The 15356-nt window shown below is 56.3% G+C and overlaps 1 protein-coding gene across 2 annotated transcripts in view; it reads right to left on the bottom strand.

The window, feature by feature from the left end:
- SCUBE1 (signal peptide, CUB domain and EGF like domain containing 1) overlaps window positions 1-14732 on the bottom strand; it is a 127108-nt gene extending 112376 nt beyond the window's left edge. For both annotated transcript variants that reach the window (XM_079938557.1, XM_079938558.1), the window contains exons 1-2: window positions 14473-14732; window positions 10705-10836 (exon numbers count right to left, since the gene is read on the bottom strand). In XM_079938557.1, the coding sequence (XP_079794683.1) occupies window positions 10705-10836; window positions 14473-14719 (379 nt within the window). In that variant the 5' untranslated portion in view covers window positions 14720-14732. The remainder of the gene's footprint in view (window positions 1-10704; window positions 10837-14472) is intronic.
- Between the last annotated feature and the right edge of the window lie 624 nt (window positions 14733-15356).

Raw genomic sequence — 15356 nt, 5'->3', positions numbered from 1 at the left:
GAGATTCTACCACAACGAGTCAGAGATGCTTCTCATTTTAATCCTACTTAGGGCATTTTAGTCCTAAAACTCAGACTGACCGGGAAGGTTCTCAAAATGAGGCTTTTGAAAGCATCGCACTCTCCGCTCTCAGAGATCACTACCGAAAATACCTTCGCGTTTCCCCTTGAAATTGGTATTTTTCTCAAAATTCCTTGCAGACAGTGGAGACCAAACGCTCTAACAAAGAACTCTTCCCTGGCTGGGCGTTTGCATGTCTTCTCCTTTGTCTGGGGGCTTTAGGAAAAACCGTGCACTCCTTAGATCAGGCAACCATTCTGGGAGAGATGTATGGCTTAGGAAGTTGAGTCCTCATTGGTGAATAAATCTTAATCCAGTTTGTCGGCTAATTACATTCGCGGGAAGGTAGTTTCGCAGGGCCGCCTAGCAGGAAGGATTAAGCCTCCCCCCCGTTGCCGGTGCCACAGGGTTAAGCTCTGGGTTTGTAATGACTGAGTAATGAGACCCGCTCTCGGTGGACCCCTGGCATCCATCGATCAGGTTTCCCTTCTGCTGAGACAATGCCAGAAGTGGGCCCAGCAGTTAATTATGGGAAAGGTCAAAGGTCATGCAAAACCAACACAAATCTATATACTTTTTCATTCCTAACTGCACACAATGACCATGGCTCAGCCAGAGGGTGGGAAGGTCCTCCCCCCAGCCAACCCATGATCCAAGGTAACCATGGGGTCTGAGCTGCTGGCTGACCTCTCCCAGTGGCCCGGACGGCTTCGGGCCTCCTCCACGCTTCTGCCTGTGCTGCCCGGAGCTCCTTCCCCTTCACAGACACCTACACCCTTCTGCAGACTGAGCCCCAGCATCAGCTCCTCCCTGAAGCTCTTGCAGATCCCCTGGCAGACGGGGCTCTTCCCCACCCTCTGGACGCCACAGCTCCTTGAATGGACACTATCGCTACTCTCACTTGCGATGTATGTGTCCTTCGAGGCTGTGAGCTCCATGGGGCAAGAACTGTGTCCTGTTCAGCTGCAGGCTCAGCAGTCGCATGGTGTCTCCTCAAAAGTCTGCTCGGCATTGAACGAGTGAGTAGCCCTCTCGATTGGAGCCTCCGTGGACGTGTGAGGCCGTACGCAGGCCCTTTGCTATGAGCACCCTGAGAAGTGGGTACCAACATCTTTTTCTGACAGCAAGGGAAACCAAGGCTCGTAGGTGTTACCTGCCCTGCCCAAGGTCACACAGCTAATACACGTGGAGCCAGGAAGTGAGCCAGGCTACCTGACTTCGAAGGATGCCGTCTCAGTCACAAAGGGCCACGTTTTGTAGGATTCCATTTACATGAAGTCTCCAGAAAGGCCACAACTATTGAGACAGAAAGCAGATTAGTGGTTTCCGGGGACTGGGGGGCTGGGGAGGTGGCTAAGGGGTACAGGGTTTCTTTCTGTTGTAATGAAAAGGGTCTAAAGTTGATTTCGGTGGTGGATACACAACTCTGTAAATACTGAATCGTATACTTTAAGTGGGTGCATTGTATGGTATGTTTTCCTAAGTTAATGCTCCCGGCACTCTCATCCACCGCGCTGGCGAGTCTCTGGGGTGCATCTGCTGGGGTGCAGATGCTCACCCTGGACTGACCTCGAATGCCACCTGTCCAGCGCGGGCTCAAGGTGGGCTTTGTGATTCCCAAGTAACAGGCAGGACTGGCCTAGCAAACCCAAAGGACCAGTTAATTACTCCTCTTCTCCCTCCAAAGCACCCTGGACCCTTCACTGGGGGCTGTCCCCAGGCTCCGACGTCGGGCCTGGTGGGTGCCGAAGCACCCTGGCTGGCAGAGAGCTCACCTATCCAAGTGTTCAGGACGGAAGTGAGGAGGGGCCCCAGGAGGCTGCTAGCCCAGAGCTGGGGATCCCACTACTCTCCCACCAGTCAGAGGCATGGTCATTCTCCCACCCGCTGAGCAGACTGCAGGCTCAGAGGGGCTGTTCCACGGGCCCAACCCCCTTGGAACTCAACAGAGGATCATTGGAAGTTGCCTGAAAGCCTGAGCCGCTGCTTGGAATGGGTCAGCTGGGGTCCTGGAGCTCCACCGATGCGCCCCTGGATTTGATAAAGGGGTAACCGAGCCCAGAGAGGGAAGCTGCGGAGCTAACCTATCAGCAGGTTGAGGCCGACGGCAACTTGAACCAAGACTCCCAGCCCAGGCGTCCTCCCCTAACCTCACAGGCCGCCCTCTGTGCTCCAGCAGCAAGGGCCGGAGCTGCCCTGGTGCAGTTTGATTTCATTCTCTTTCTCTCCAAATCCCCAGTGGAGTTTCCTTCTAATGACAATAAGATCGGGACCAACTCCCCGCCGCCACCTTCTAATGGCAGGTGACTAAACCCTTACTACAGGCCAAGTAGGAAGGGCTTAACTTCTCTCATCACAGAAAGAGAAACTGAGGCTCAGAGAGCTGAAGTGACTCGCGCAAGACCGCCCAACTAGTAAGTGGCAAAGCCAAAACTGGAAGAAGCCAGGCAGGCTGATTCCAGACTCCACCGTCCTAACCTTGACACAATCACCTGAAGAATTCCCCACGTCTCCGTGAACAGGGAGCCAGGGCCCACGGTCCTCGTGGAGGATCAAGCCACCTCCCCGACTTCTTCCCTCCTATACCAGCACCTTCCCCGTCCTGGCCCCTGGCCCTCAGCCCAGACCCTGGCCACGAGGAGCTGCCAGCCTAGAGGGGGAGGGTGATCCAGAGACAGACGAACATCTCACGTGGGGACAGCCTTGCCGCCAGCGCTCCGGCTGGGCCGGGCCTGCCTTTGGGGCTGTCAGTGGGAAGGGACAGGCGGTTCACAGTCCAGCTGGAGTCCACCTGGAACCCCTACAGACTTAGCCCGCACTGTGCGCCACCATGGCAAGGAGCACACTGAAGACAGAGCTGCCCGCTCCAGGGGTCCAAAGGGGCCTGGGGTATCCTGGCCCCAGCCCTGAACTCTGCAGTCAGCACACTAAGGCCCAAGAGGTCCACAGACCTGCCCAAGGTCACACAGGTTGGCACCCAGGCCTCCACGGACTACACCCAGCTCTACTCCCCTCGACTCAAGGGGCAGGAGGCCCAGACAGAGGCAGGGTGGCTCCGGGACAGAGGGGTGCATCTTGGAGCCCACGGAGGGAGCGGGGCTGAGCCACGGCAGCAGCCAGAAGTCCAAGCTGGCCAGATGGGATTTTCCACTCTCTCCTCCCAGGGGCTGCAGCCCTGGCGCATCTGGAGGACCCCCTCCAAGTACCCTCCGAGACCCCCTGACCTTGCCGGCACACACAAGCCCTCTGGCACTCTTTGTCTCAAGGCCTTTGGGGAAGGCTGCCATCCACTTCAGTAGCATTCAAAGGCCAACAGGCCCGTAGTTTATTTTCTTAGAAATAATGGTTTTTTCTGGTTAGCATTCCTCCAATGGAAAAACAAATCCAGCCACTGTAACAAGGAGCGGCCAAGAGGAAGCCAGAGGGCCTGGAGGAAGGGGCCGAAGAGGCCTGCTGCCTGGGGAGCCTGGAGACGAGGGGAGGGGTGGGGGCAGAGGCCCTCTAACCCTAGGAGAAATGGGGATTTAGAGAAGAAAGCAAGCTCGACGTGCAGGCCCTGGTGCTGTCTTCAGCGCACTCTCACATATGGCGAGGTGGCTTTCCCTCCCCCAAGCCCACTGCAGCGCACATTCTGGGAGGCAGGTGCCATTGCTCCCGTTTGATGGGTAAGGAACCAGGTCTCAGGAAGGTTAGGTCACTTGCTGGACTTACTGAGTCGGCAAGGACAAAAACAGGCCTCTGCATCCTTGCTACAGACACTCCCGTGGAGCAGCAGAGCTGGGAGGAACGTCAGAGACCCGCTCTGCTTTCCTAACTCAGCCCAGATGACACCTCTCCAGGGAACCCTCTCAAACTCCCCCCTCCCCAGGCAGAGATATGCGCCCTCTCTCGTCCTCACCCCCACTGAGTCTGGTCTGTATTTCCATTGCTGTACTTGCCACGCGCTGTTATGACCACATCTTTCCCAATCTGTCTCTCCCCTAACCGGGGAGGTCAGGAAAACGTCTTGGCCCCAGCACCAGGCTTGGCACAGAGTAGGTACTCAGTGAACATTCTTGACACTGAACTGTATCTAGTCCAGTGGACACATTTCACACACGGGCAAACTGAGGCTGAGGGAGCCAATCACCTCCAATGCTTAAACGCCAACGACTCGAGCTTTCAATTTTTCCTTCCAGAAATGGACGTGGACTCCGAGAAGCCTAAACGCTGCAGCAGATCTGGGACCAGTTGTAAGCAGCGCTGCCTAATTGCTAGCTGACAGCAACTTGGAATTTTAAGTCACATCCAATTTCTTCCTGCCCGCTGGTCTGCTGGACTGGAGCGCTTTCATCTGCAGCAGGGCACACATTAGCATGCATAATTGCACGTTTTAAGACTTGAAGAAGAATTTCCCCTCCTCCCCGCTCCCAGCCCACCTCCTACTGCCCTTTCCTGGACTCCCAGAAAGCAGAATTTTATCTGGAGTCTCAATAAAGTGTGTAATAATGATGATGAAAATGACTGGATAAGGTCATAGACATTATTCCCTCAGAAGGCCAATTGGTCTTAAGAATTTTTTTCTGATGTTAAACTAAATGGATCACTGTATGCGTTATTAGGAGTTTTGTTAAAACACTCAATAGCATGCCCTGTAATCTACCTAACTTCAGTGACTGACAAGTAGACCCCGGGGATATAAAATTCAGGAAGTGACTACTTACATTCATTACATACATGCTAATTTTGTGATCTCTGATGCCCATAAGGTTGTCATTTTTTTCCTTTTCACAAAAAAGGGAAAACAGTAATATATTTGATATACTGTGGCCAAAACAAAAAGTTACTTCCCTCAAGAGTTTTCATTATAACATTTTGGAAAAGGCCCGAGTTGGAACATGCAAGTGGAATAAGCCACTTGAATAAATGGTCTAAAAAATTAAGTAGACATAGAAGGGGTGATGTGCACTGCTGGTTCAGACTAAACAGTGATTATCAAGAGGGCCTCAGTTATTTAAACAAGCCATATGAGGATGGTTTTCTCCACGTTTGGGGTCTGGTCCTGATTATAAATGAGAGCTTTTAATTAAGATTAGTAAGACCCAATTCAGGCTATAATTTGGTCCTTTTCCTTAGCGAATGTCTATGAAAACAAAGCAATTAAGGTTAAATGAGTTGAAGCATTTAAAGGGGATGAAATGCCCCTTCCTTGTCCCCGGTCTGCCCCCTCGGCAGAAAGAGTACACACAGGACCAACTAATTCAGACCAGGAGGCCAGCACAGAGCTGGCCCTGGTGGCCCCCTAAAGGCCCATGCACGAGGCGCCTGGTGAGGGGGGATATAGCAGCTGAGCTAAATGAAGAGGGATGGGGAAACAGAATGTGCAAAGGGCCTGGGGTAGGAAGGAGCTGGCAAGTTTGAGGAGCTAGATAAAGACAGTGATGCTGGGGTGTGGTTAGAGGAAAGGATAGAGAATGACAGCAGTTCAAAGTGGTTAGCTGAGGGGTATCTCCCAGCTATCAGGGCTCATAGGGCCTGGCTCAGATGAGCTGATGGCAGTGAGGGGAGGTGTGAAAGGGTCTCCCCAGCCCCCTCTAACACTCCATAGCTAAGGAACTCCTTCCACTGCATTCAAACAGGCTTATGGGGGCCTAGACCACTGCTGGGACCCCACCGCTGACCTGGGTTGGAATCCAGGCCCTGCCGTCTCTCAGCTGGGTGACGTGGTTAGAGACTGACCTCCCTGGGCCCAATTTCCTCAACCTAATTCTGTCACTGGTCCCTACCAGATATCCTTGAACTAATCCTTTCCCCTCTCAGGCCTCAGCTTCCTCATCTATAAAACCTTCAAAGTTTGGGAGGCTTGGACTTCCCTGGTGGCGCAGCGGTTAAGAATCTGCCTGCCAATGAAGGGGACACGGGTTTGAGCCCTGGTCCGGGAAGATCCCACATACCACGGAGCAACTAAGCCTGTGCGCCACAACTACTAAGCCTGTGCTCTAGAGCCCACAAGCCACAACTACAGAGCCCCAGTGCCACAACTACTGAAGCCTGCGCGCCTAGAGCCCGTGCTCCGCAACAAGAGAAGCCACCACAGTGAGAAGCCCCCGCATCACAACAAAGAGTAGCCCGGGGTCGCTGCAACTAGAGAAAGCCCGCGCGCAGCAACGAAGACACAACACTGCCAAAAATAAAATTAATTAATTAATTAAAAACAAAACAAAAAGCCCCACAAAGCTTGGGAGGCTCTGGGAGGCCTTTCCTGATATCCCAGAGATTGATAAGGGTCATTCACTGCCCACCAACACCAGCTCTGGGCCCAGCCCTGAGTGAAGTCACATGGGTCATCACAACCCAGTGTGACAGGAGCTCTGAAGGAAGGATGCTCACAGGTGACAGCTGACCTGTCTGGGGCATCAGGGAAGGCTTCCTGGAGGAGGTGACTGCTGGGACTCATCCATCCACGCTTTCACCCAACAGAGGCCTTCTAAGCCCTGTGCCAGGCCTGGTGCTGGGTTCTAGGGGTCAGAGCTGACAGACCCTGCCTTGGAGAAGCCCACACATGGGAAACATCACCGTAGTGTGACGTGGGCTAAACGAGGGCTGTATGGGCCTGGGGAGGGCAACAAATGGGGCGGTCATCTGTAAAACCCAGGGGCTGCCCTGGAGGCCCGGTAGAGTTCACTCCAGCTCTGCACATCCATGAGTTTACCTCAAGCAACTTCAGATCCTGTCAAAATGCAGATCATCAAGAAAGCACTGATTTATCCTCAGCTTTGCTCAGCGTCTTTTGCAATGTCTGAGGCACCTCGTTCTGGCTACAGCAAGCCCCCTGCCAGCGTTAAGCTGACCACATGTGGCCCCAGGCTGCTCCCTGGACACACAGTGGCTGCACACGTGGAAGCCCCATCATCACCATCACACGTGAACTGGCCACATGGCAAGATGGCCTTGAAGGCGTGTGAGAAACCGTCCCCGGAAGGGGGTTCCGGCTGCTTCAGGTGCCAGGTTTCCTAAAGGGTTTTCCTCAAGCAGCAGGAGTTTCAAGGCAACACGGTGAAGGGTACGAAAGGCTCACTCAGTCCCACATGGCGGGGCCATAGGCTGATTTCATCCTGGGGAGAGCTAGGGAGGCTGTGGAAGCCGCATTCTCTGGACCTGCTTTGCTGAGAATCTGTCCTGTGTGTTTACCACAGTAAACAGCAAAGTCTATCAGATCTCTAGGACAAGGCAACTCATTTCCCCCTAGACTCCAACCCCACACTCTGCAAAACCCACACCAGCTCTGGACCTGCAGATAAAGGGGCCCAGGGAGGGAAAGCAGGTTTCATCTAAAGTAGAAACGGCCGTCTGGAGGGTCTGGTGATTGATTATTGATGTCTGCTAGGGGAGAAGGTGGCAGCACAGTATTTGCCAGTCCTGCAGTAGGGTTAGTAGAACAAAGGAAAGCCTTCTGTCACTCGTATCTTTTACTGCACATTCTTGGTAAATGGTCATCTGTGAATGGCACACACGTCTGTACGTCTCTGTGGGGATACGGATATATGCATACGGTTTATCCGAATAGTCAATGAACCAGAACACCCCATTTCCCAGCTGGGAGTTGTTGGAAAGACAAGGCTTCACCCCTTTCATATACTGGACAACATTATGATCATCGATATCATCAACAGCTTCATCTTCATCATCAATATCACTATCATCAGCGTCATCACTGCTAGCATCACCGTTAGTACCACCATCACTGCCATCATCGTCCCGGTAACAGCAGCTGATGCTTATGCGGTGTGTCCTCTGTGTCAGGCTCTGTTCACATGCTTTATACACATTAATTCACTTAATTCTCACACCATCTTTATGAGGTCGGACTATTATTGGCTCTATTTCACAAATAAACAAAAGAAGGTCTAGTAACTTGTCCAGGCTACACAGGCAGGATTTAAACCCAAGCAGTCTGGCTCCAAAGGCCACGCTTTAACCACTATGTTCAACTGAATACTGACCGTTCATTCCCTCTTCCCAGAACAGAGAGCCCCAGATAGCAATAACTGTGTGCAGAAATGGCAGCGTGGAGAAACGGGCCCACCAAACTTGGGCTCTAGTCCCAACTCAGACAAGACCCCTGCCTTCTCAGGCCTCCATTCCTCCACCTGTGAGCCAGGAAGTGAACACCTGGATGACCCCCAAGGCCCTTTAGGCAACTACTGCCCAGGGCCTGCAAGTCCCTCCAGATTCCATGGCCTCCAGAAATCTCTGCAAGCTCCTCCTGGGGAAGCCAGTGGGGGTCAGATGGCCCACGGGTGAGCCCTCCAGAGGCTCCACCGGTTCTGACCGACGACTGTAGGTGGGTCCCCCAGGATGAGAAAACCTCAGTGCAAGTGGGACAGTGTCCACTCAGGTCCCCGGAACGCACAGCAGCGCTCATTCACAGAGCGCTTCGGGAGCAAGTGGCCAAACGGCCCCTCCTTCGGCGCCTGACGGTTGCTCTCCGGGCTGTCCACACGGCAGCCCAACAGCTGCTGAATTACCGCCTGTGCAATCCTCACCGGTTCTTTAAGAATTTCCACTGGTACATAATTTCAGCTCATGCACCCCAACTAGGCTTGAAGGTCCTTTAGGGGAGGGACCAGGTTGCACCATAGCTATCACCTCTGAGGTATACAGCAGTGGGCGATTTTCAAAGGTCTTCACCATACGTGATGTCATCTGAGCCTAAAACCACTGCGAGAGGCGGTGAGAAGAGATGATGACAATGCAGGTAATGGTACCTTCCCCTGTATGCTGAGCACGTACTGTATACTGAGTACCTACTGTGAGCCAGGCACTGAGGCTGCCAGGGCCCTGGGATGCTACACAGTGTGTCATTCAATCTTCAGGATGCCCTGAAGATTCATTAGGAATTAGCCAGGACATAAAGGGAGGGAAAGGAACTCCCAGAAGGGGGAAAACCTGAGCTGGGTCTCAGAAACACGGACTGGCCTGGTATATATATGTGTGGCCAGGGCACAGGGCCTTCTGCGCTTCAGGAGGTGAGGCAGAGGCCAGAGCCAGGCTGGAGAGACAGGGCTCCTGGCAGTTCCTGGAGCACAGCCACAAGCCGCGCTCTCTTCTGTCCTCACACTGAGGACATCAGGCCCCCGGAGCCAGTGAGTGTGACCCCCAACCTGGGCTCAAGCAGACTGGAAAGCTGGAACTGGACTCTGCAGGACTTCCGGGCAACAGGTAGGACACAGCATGGGCATCCTGGGCAGGGGACAGCAGGAGGCGACCTAAGGAGCTGGGCTGGAGAAGGAACAGGCTGGGTCAGGGGCTTAAACCGGAAGAGATGGGGGTCACCCTGGGCCCTCCCTGGCCAGAGGGCAGAGCAGAAGGTCAGAAAACAGTTGCACAGAGCCTCACATGTGTCAGCTGGAACCACCAAGCTAACGTCCGGGTCCTGCCAGCAGCCAGCCTGCTCTATCTGCCTCCAGCCTGGCCTCTTTCCAGAGGTCCGTGGGTAGGCGCCAGCTCCCCACTCCGGCTTCTGGGCCCTAAGCAAGGCCAGGGATGTGGCCGAACCAGGCGCGATCCAGGACAGTGTCATCTGTCCAGCACTCGGCCTTAAGCAGATGCCCAACAAATGAGATGGATAAACAACGTCAGCATCCCAAGGAGGCAGAGCCGCGTCTCCTACGAAACCCAGCTCCTGTGAAGCTATATACAGAAGGAAGAGGCACCCACCTTGTTCTCAGGTGCCACTTTCCTAACGCGAATCTCACACTTTGAAAAAGGAAGCTGGCAGGGCTCAGAGAGAAGATAAGGAGATGCGAGAGAGCCTTGGGTGGGAACTAAGAGACCTGGGTTCGAGTACTGGCCATGCCACTGTGGAACATGGACACCCTGCGGGAGAGGCTTCTCCAATCTGAGCCTCAGTTTTCCTCATCTGTGAAGTGGGGGCAGACAGGGAAGATTTGAATCTTGATTCTCACCCAGGGGTGCACAGCAGTCATGTAGAGAGCTGTCTCCAGCCCCCTGATGCTGGGCCCTGCCCCAGACCCTCGGAGGCAGAATGACCGCACAGACCCTCCTGGACAAACGTTCCCAAAGGTTCTGTCCGGCTTGGAAATTCCTGGCTCCAAAGACAGCTGAGGCTGCTCTTCCCTCCAACCTTCAGCCTGCTAGGGAGGAGGTTTCGAAGGCCACACGGTCAAACCAGCACCCCAGGTGCAGGGAAGGAAGGCTGGACAGACAGACGGACATCACACAGCCACCAGTCTCTGCCCAAGCTCTCATCCTCAAGACAGAAGACCTGAGCCAGCCCCACAGACGCTGTGGCTGCTACGGCGCAGCTCCCTTGGGGAAGCTACACCGGGTACACGGGTAGCTTCAGATTTGAAACTAGGGACCTTGGTGGGGTCACCCCAGGCCTTTACCCCACGCACATCCAGTCAGGGACAGATGGACAAATATATCACTGAGTGCTCCATTTCAATTTCTTTAAAAAAAAAAAAAAACAAAACCAAAGTTTCAAACCCAGGGAGAGTTAAGCACCCCACGACTCCAAATATCTCCTCCAAGGAAGCAGCACAGGTTCCCGGGGAAGCCCGCAGCCTCCCTCCCAAGGCTGACAGAGGCCGCCTGCAATGACGGTGGCGCCCGCGGGTCTGGCTGGAGGGCTGGGCTCACCTTCACACTGCCTGCCTTCCCCCTTGTAGCCTGGCTTGCAGAGGCATTTGTAGGACTTGGGCGTGTTCTGGCAGATGGCGTCGATGTGGCAGTCGTCCGTGCCCTCCGAGCATTCGTCCACGTCGACGGCCCCTGTTGGAGGGGGAACCACGAGTGAGGTGTGGCCTGAAGAAGTGGGCAGCTAGCGCGGGGCAGGGAGTTCCTTCTGTCCCTCGCCCTTCCATTGATCACCGGGGTAATTAACAGTAAGAGCCTTCATGTGACCACCTGGTGTGACAGGCAGCGACTGGTGGCATCTTTGGGGTGGCTACTCTGTGCCAGGCACGTTACCAAAGTGCCGGGTCTTATTTAGTGTCACAACAATTCCAGCAAGTAGAGCTATTCTTCCCACTAAAAAGATGAGAAAACAGAGGCTTAGGAACAGAACGAGAAGCCTCTCTGTACGTCTTGCTCTCCTCACAAAGCATCTCTCCATCCCTCCTCCACTCTCCTTATTCTAGAATTTAGAGCCAGAAGCGTCCTCGGAGGAATTTAAATCCATCCCCTTTGGGTTACAGATGGGGAAATGGAGGCTAGCATGGCGCGCTGAGCAGAGGCCAGCAGGCCCATGAAGGAGATCTGAACGGGGGCCCCACCCAGCCCCTAGGCTGTGGAAATAAAGGATTCTTCACCTGGCCTCCACAGACCCATACCCTCGACGGGGCTAACCGGCCTCAAGGAACGGTTCCGGTCTCTCCAGCCTCCCCACCTTGGAAATCTAGGTTCAGTCCTGGTTCTCTTATTCCAACTTCCAAACCCAAGTTAGTTAGGTTGTGAGGGTTCCTGGCACTCCCCACCTCCTGCCCGCAACAACCCGTATACACCTTCAGTTGGAACAGCTGTTGGGCAAATAATGTAGAATAGATCCTGTGTATCTGTGTATACACCTCCCCCCGCCCCGCAGCTCAGACAGGGAGAGGACCCTCAGAGCACGGAACAGCACAGCCAGAAAACCGTAGCTGTAATCTAGGTTCATTCCTCGGGTTATAAATGAGGAAACTGAGGCCCAGAGAAGCCTGTTGCAGGTCGGTAGCTCATTAGGAGCAGAGCCTGGACTCCGCCTCAGGGAAGCAGGTCCAGAGCTTTGCTACATGCCGTGTTGCTTCCAGCCAGCCAAGAATAGAATACAGATGGATGACAGACAGACAGAAGGACTCGGAGGGGAGCACAAGCAACTCTCAGTAGCCACCCTGAGGGCAGTCCCCCAGGGGCAAGCCTGGGGAAGTCCTGGAATGTCCTCCTCTCTTCACGCCTCCGGCCACTCCCTAGCCTGTCTGGCCCTCAAGACTGTCCACTCTGAATTATTCCCCTGAATAGCCTCTGGGCTCTAAATCTGCATGGGGGCCTCTGTGAGAGAACCACTGCCCCCCGCCCAGGACTCTTCCTCCGTGCCCTAGTCCCCAAGGCCCCAGTCTGCCCCTAAAGGAAGAGAGGCATCAAAAAGAAACACAACAGAATCACCTCCCTGCATGCTCGCGCACGCACATACACGTGTGCGCACACACACACACGCACACACACACACACACACGCACAAGGTGGCATCCCTTCTCAGGGTGGTTGTATCTGCTCAGGTGAGCAGCCCATCCTCTACAGCTGCCCCGAGGAAGGTGGAACGGGGGCCAGGAGGCAGTCTGTGTAGGAGACCAGAGCCAGCCATCACATGGCCAGGGGCCAGCAGGAACATCGGGCCAGCAGAACATCCCCCTCTGGAGAAGCGACCCCAGAGGGACCCCCGAGAGGGGTGGCACAGCCTCAAGGGCAGGAAGCCAGAGACCAGAGGGGGTCAATGGGCACCCTTCTAGGGGGAGAGGACTGGGGCCGCTTCTGAGACAGGACCAGCAGGGGCAATGGATCACAGATACAGCTCTTCCCACTTCCCAAGGGTCAGTGCACGGTGATGAGGGAGGTAAACTGCCTGGGGCTCTGGAGCCCCTTGTGCCCCCAGTCTCACACGTAGGTACGTGTCTTCGTGGGATGGAAATGGATGGATGTTAGCCAAGAGGCAGTGGGGGCAACCTCCCAACACACCTTTTAAACATGTCTTTCAGTGAGTGCTGGGGAGAGGGCACGCGAGTTCGAGGACAGAGGGAGAGGAAACACAGGCCATGGGTTCTTGCAGGTTCCCTGGCCACAGTCCTGGCCTGGACAGCCCAGCCCAGTCCTCCCATCACAGGTGCTTGTTTGACATTAGTGGTTTCATAGCACAAGGCTTCCATGGGGTGGGGCTGGGGCTGGGGAGTGCAGACAGACACAGCAGAGAGACCAAGACAGAGGGAGACAGGCGCATACAGGAACAATCCAACAGGGCTGAGGGACCTCAAAGCCCAGGAGAGACACCCACAGACACGTGGGGGTGTGGCAGTAGGGCCCAGTTTCCCTTGGGGCCACAGGAAAGACAGCTCGGCTCCAATTGTGGAATAGTTTAAATGGCCCGGCATCCTCACTCAGGGTGTAACTCCCAGGAATAGACCTCCTGCCACCAAACGCAGACCTCAGGGAGCCCCACGCAGCAGCCAGGGGAGCTCAGGGAAGCCAGGGAGAGCGCAGCAGGGTCTCTCCCCTCCCTTCAAGGAGGGAAAGGAAGGAAGCTCCTCTATGGGACAGGGTCAGATGTGGGAGGAGAGGATGTGTCTTCAGCTCTGCGGGACAGCCCCCTCCAGACACCCGAGGGAGCAGGAGGGGAAGGGGTGGAGTGCCGGGGTCCCTGCGAAATCCGTGGGGCGCTCCCACCTCGCCTCTGCTGCCTGCCCTAACCATGTCCCATGCCTGATGCTCGATGCTGGTTCCCTTCTCCTGTGTCTCCTGCCTCTCTCTCCTGGACCCCCTCACCGTGTCCGATGTCTGGGCTCCCCTCCCTCTGGTTCCCATGCATCCCCTTTCGTCTGTGTCTTCCCTCAGCCCTCCCCCTCCTGTCTGTCCATCTGTCCATGGCTTTCCAGCCATCTCCATCCTCCTCTCTTTCCCTCTGTCTCGCTGCCTCCTCCCTCCCCCAGTCCTCCCCCCTCTTTCTCCGGTGCCTCTCCGCTTGCACCTCTCCTCCTCTCTCTTCCTTCCCATCCCTTAGTCCTGCCCTCACACCTCCCTCTTCTGAGCCTTTTCCTTCCTGCTACTCATTTGCCTCCTTACTCCCTTCGGTTCCCTCCTTTCCCTCTTTGGTCTTTCTGGTCTCCACTCTTCCAGTCTGTCTTTCTCTGGGTTTTTTTTCCTGTGTCCTTTTGTGTGCCTCCTTTTCTGTCCGTCTGTCTCTCCATCTAACACCTCCCCCTTCTCTTTCTCTCTGCGTTCGTCCTTTTCCCCTTGCTCACCTCCTCCGGGTCTCCCCTCTGGGCCTCCTGCCGCCCGCGCTCCCGTCTCCCCTGGGGGAGAGCCCGTCTGGCTCCGGGGTCCCCACTCCCTCCCGCCTTCAGGCGGGGAGCGGGGGACGGCGGGGGGCCCTCGGCGGGCCGTCGTGCTCTCTTTCTTCCTCCCGCCCTCACACTCCCCCCACCCACGGGGCTTCAGCCCACCCCGCCCCATGCTGCGGCCCCGCCGGGCTCCGGGAGCCTCGCTCCGCCCGGGCTGCGGGGAGGGGCGCCCCGCGCCGGCCGCAGAAGTTACTTTGCAAAAAGGCAGGGCGGGGCGCGGGGCCGCGCGGGCTGTGGCCCTCCCGACGGCGCGGGGCTGGGGGCCCGGCCGGGACCCTGCCGCCGCCGCCGAGCGCCCGCCGCCCACCGGCTCAGGGCTTACCTGGGAGCCCGCTGCCCCCCGCCAGCCGCCCGCGCGCGCCCAGGACGAGCAGCACACACAAGTGCCAGCGCACGGCCGCCGCGCCCATGCTCACTGCGGGCCGGGCCGTGCGTGCGGGCGTGCGGGGCGCGAGGACCCCGCCGACCGGCCGCTCGGCGAGCGCTCGTAGCTGCTGGTTCCGCGGCCAACGCTCGGGCTCACAGTCTCCGAGCCGGCGCGGCTGACGAGCTGACAGCCGCGCGCTCATTGGCCCGCTGCTGCCGGGGGCAGGGCTCCGTGAGAGGCCGGCCAATGGGGGCAGGCCCCCAGCCAGCGGGGGGAGGGGAAGGGAGGGGCGGGGCGGGGGGGTCGGACCGGGCATCTGGGGGCGCCCCCTCCCCTCGGGGCGGGCGGCAGGTGGGGGGTAGGGGCCGGATCGCTCGACCGTGGGGTACGCGGTCTAGGCCAGGCTGGAGCTGCCTCTGAGGCTTCTCCCTCCCTCTGTCCCTTGATCACCGCCCCCCCACCCGCGCCCCCCAGCCCCTGTCGTCGAGGGTGGCCGCTCCTTTGGGGGCAGTACCCATCAACCCACCAGCGCGCGCGCGCGCTAACACAAACACACACACACACACACACACACACACACACACACACACGCACACACACACACACGGGAGAGGAGGGGGGCCTGCCAACCCTCCCTCGGAGGTCGAGAAAGGCCCAGCGGCAATCATTTGTAGTGAAAGAAACGCAAATCGCTCACATTAGAATTGCCCGTTTGTCCATTCGGTAATGTTTATTGAGCACCTACTGTGTGCCAGTCTCTGGCAATGCAGCGGCGAAGAAGCCAGACAGGAAAAAATCCTGACGACCGGTTTAAAAATTTACGTTCAAAACATTGTAAA

This window comes from Stenella coeruleoalba, assembly GCF_951394435.1.
Source record: "Stenella coeruleoalba genome assembly, chromosome: 11".
NCBI lineage: Eukaryota > Metazoa > Chordata > Mammalia > Artiodactyla > Delphinidae > Stenella > Stenella coeruleoalba.
Note: the sequence above shows the minus strand (reverse complement) of the source record. Positions and strands in the feature narration are given on the sequence as shown.